General features: G+C 35.9%; 1 protein-coding gene across 1 annotated transcript; it reads right to left on the reverse strand.

Moving 5' to 3' along the window:
- Positions 1-834: 834 nt before the first annotated feature.
- LOC140891867 (U-box domain-containing protein 21-like) lies at positions 835-2,363 on the reverse strand. Its single transcript, XM_073300534.1, has one exon. It carries the CDS (start codon positions 2,240-2,242, stop codon positions 923-925), a length of 1,320 nt encoding a protein of 439 aa, XP_073156635.1. The 5' UTR covers positions 2,243-2,363; the 3' UTR covers positions 835-922.
- Between the last annotated feature and the right edge of the window lie 1,115 nt (positions 2,364-3,478).

The raw sequence follows: 3,478 nt of genomic DNA on the forward strand, positions 1-3,478 counted from the left end.
ATGTATCTAATAGGGTGTGACCTTTAATGTGTAGATACTAGTGGACTTTTCTATTTGATTGATGAGCTTAAATAGAATCCCAAAATATAAATATAGGGTTATGGTCCCCTGATCACACGACGTCTATATCGACACAGTTATTCTATTCTATTCCCATCGATAGTTAGAGAGTGTGGGAGAACTGAAAGAACTCTCAAGACAAATCGTGTTGATCTGGAAGGCCAAACCATGCAGATCTACATCGGTATCAATTATTATGAATCAAGGTACGCTTCCGCTTCAGTTTACAGTTTTAATCTTGATGATTTAGCATGATGATTCTTACTTTAAGTTTATAGGAAATTTTTCCTAACACTAACATCTTCGTGAATAATAAACGAGCTGATCTTGAGCTCTAACTTGTGAATAGGGTCATGAGTCTATAAATGAGCATGTTCGCGAGTCGAAAATCATTAAGTTCGAACTTGACTCGATAAAATTGTCGAGTTCGAGCTCGCTAGTGGCTTTGTAATTCAAACATGCTTTTTACTTCAAATATATAGCTCGCAAGCGGCTTGGTTCGTTTAGATTCATATTTAAATCTACATTATTTATCAATCAATCATATTTTAAAAAATCCAACCATATTAAATATTGCATATACCTCAAATACAACACTTGTCTTGAATGACACTCACCTACTATATATTTCAAAGCAACATACCTAAAAATAGTACTTCTAATTAAACATGTCCTATATTGCACAACATCAATCAATTTGGTGCTTTGTAAGAAACATGATGATTGTAAGAAAATTCAAAATTAATGTTATTCTCTTGGTGGTATAAAAAGACCTAATAGTTGAACATTGATGTCCATATAATTTTTCTATACACGCCCCTCTAATTAAAGTTAAACATGTCCTATATTGCACAACCATCAATCAATTTGGTGCTTTAAGATACTTGAATCCCACACATGACTCAAAGCAATCTACCCCATCCCTGAACATATTCATCATTTTAAACAACTCAGTGATCTTCTCTTTTGTGCTTCTCCCACAGCCAACTTGTAGCACAACCAGCAGTTTCTGAAAGGCTCCAAGTTTCATAGCCTCAACCACACCATTGTAGCTTCCACTTTCTCCCGAGAATAACTTATGCAGAATCGAAATAGATAAATCTGTCGCGGCATCCGATACATGTAAGATCTTCTTTACGAGCAATGGAATGGTTAGCGCGTTGTCGTAAGCTGTTACCTTCCCTTCTTTCGTGTGGCACATGCGGTCCAAAACCGCTAGCCCCTTGTCACAAACGCTTCTATCGCCATCGACAAGAAGTTCAAGGATCAAAGGAATCAGCCCCATTTGAATAAACTTGGATATGATTAGGCCACCAGTGGTCTTTTTAAGTACCATCATGTGGTGAATAAGCACAAGGCATGCCTCCGTAGCTTTCGGGCAAATGGGGACTTCCAAAATATGGAACAACTTTTCTTCGATGCCATCGATTTGCTCCAGGCGATCGACGTAATCTCGATCTTCACGAACAAGCTCTTGCAACACGGAAACCGCGTTTCGCCTCGTGAGAAGATCCCCGTCGTTCAAATACAATGCCATGCAATGCAGAGAATTGGTAGATTTCAACTTGGAAAGGGATTCTTGAGTTAGTGGAGGTGCCCATGCCAATGCAGACAAGATTTCTTTGAGCAAGTTCTCGTGTATATCGACTGAAAAACGAGTGAAATACTCGAAACAATCCGCCAACGCCGAGCCAAACCCGTTTTCCGCAATGCATCGCTTGTTTCTTTCGCTTTCTTTGGCCAAGATCGTGATCTTAACCACCAATTCGACGCACTTTTTCGCATCTCCACGTCGCGTTGCAGCTACCATTCTCGAGCAATTATCGAGTACCTGCGGTCGAGAGATCGGAATTCTAGGTGTTGGAATCCTCTCAACTCCATGAGACTTATTCTTAACACACCAGTCTTGAATCAGTTTCCTTAATGTGTGATTTGGGATTTGCTCCAAATCTCCCAAGACTTGGTTGGTCACGGGGCACCTCACGTTCCCGGTATCGATCCATTTCTCGATGCTATCGCGATCGTATGTAATCCCCGTGGACAATGTGACCGGATCTTTCATCAAGTCAAGCGATATGGGGCACCGGAAAAGGGTAGGAATAGTGAATTCAAGCAACCCTTTTGAAACCTCACTTTTCTTGACACTCACAGCGCCGCTCCTTCGTCTCCCGGAGAGGATCATCGCGAAAAATATATATGAGAGAATGTGTATAGATGAAGCTAAAATTAGTTTGTATGTTTTTATATATGTTATGCAACTAGCTAGTTTGGCTATAAATGGAGAAAAATTTTGGAATGTATATGCTAATTATATTGTTTTGACTTGGGTTTAATTTATGAATGTGTGTTGATATATAAGGGAAGGGGGGAGGGGAGTTGGGCAAAAAAGAGGGAATTTGGAGAAGTAGACGTTGAATATTGTGTGTTTGAATTGAACGTACGTACGACTGTTGAATATTTGAACACATGTTGTAATTAATCATCACCATATAAAATTAAATTAATTACAGGGAATAATAAGTCGGCTGTGTTGACTGTTGACCCAGTCAAACGGTCAGCCTGTCAAGTAGTTAGGTTGCGCTTTTTTTTTTTATTAATGTTTTTCGTTTTCGTTTTTTTTGTTTTTTGCCTATTTAATCCCCTAATAATAACACCAAATAAATTCATTCCAAATATTATATTTAAAGCCCCATATGAAAAATAGAATGACGGATTTTCAAATTCAGACTTCACAAATAATTTATTTATTTAAATTTAATATTATTAGTATTGTTATTATTATTATGATTAATCATGACAACTAAAAACTTATTATACAAACAACTTTATAAAAATAGAAAATACATAAATAATAGTAACATATTAATTTTAGTTATATTAGTTAAAATAATTAATTCTAGTCATAATATTAACAATGAATTTTAATAATTATAATCGTTAATACTGATGATAATAAAACTATTGTCAACTCCTATCCATTTTATAGACATGCAACTATGCAAGAGCCGAAAATTTTTGGAAAACAAAAAATATGTAGTCAAAGCCCCACCCTCGCTCTGACATGGCAGGGATTGACATACCAGCAGGATAATTAGGAAAAATTAATTTTTTAGTTTGGTAGGTTTGTCATTTTGCGATTTTGGTCTTTTATATTTTCATATTTTAGTTTTAGTCTGTTATCTTTATTTTTTTGACAATTTTAATCTTTTTTTTGATGTGGCACTAATGTGTACGAGGTGACGTGTATAGTGCTACGTAATTATTTTCGAATAAAAAGGACTGAAATTGCCAAAAATCGAAACATGTAGCTAGGACTAAAAATAAAATATGAAAACATAGATCAAGAATGAAATCGCAAAATGACAAACATAAATGACCAAAATTATAGTTTTTTCGGATAATTATTATAGCTATTTTA

The sequence above is a fragment of the Henckelia pumila genome, chromosome 3 (assembly GCF_033568475.1).
Source record: "Henckelia pumila isolate YLH828 chromosome 3, ASM3356847v2, whole genome shotgun sequence".
NCBI lineage: Eukaryota > Viridiplantae > Streptophyta > Magnoliopsida > Lamiales > Gesneriaceae > Henckelia > Henckelia pumila.

Coding starts and splice junctions, on each gene's coding strand:
- LOC140891867 (XM_073300534.1), bottom strand. CDS start 2,242: ATGATCCTCTCCGGGAGACGAAGGAGCGGCGCTGTGAGTGTCAAGAAA.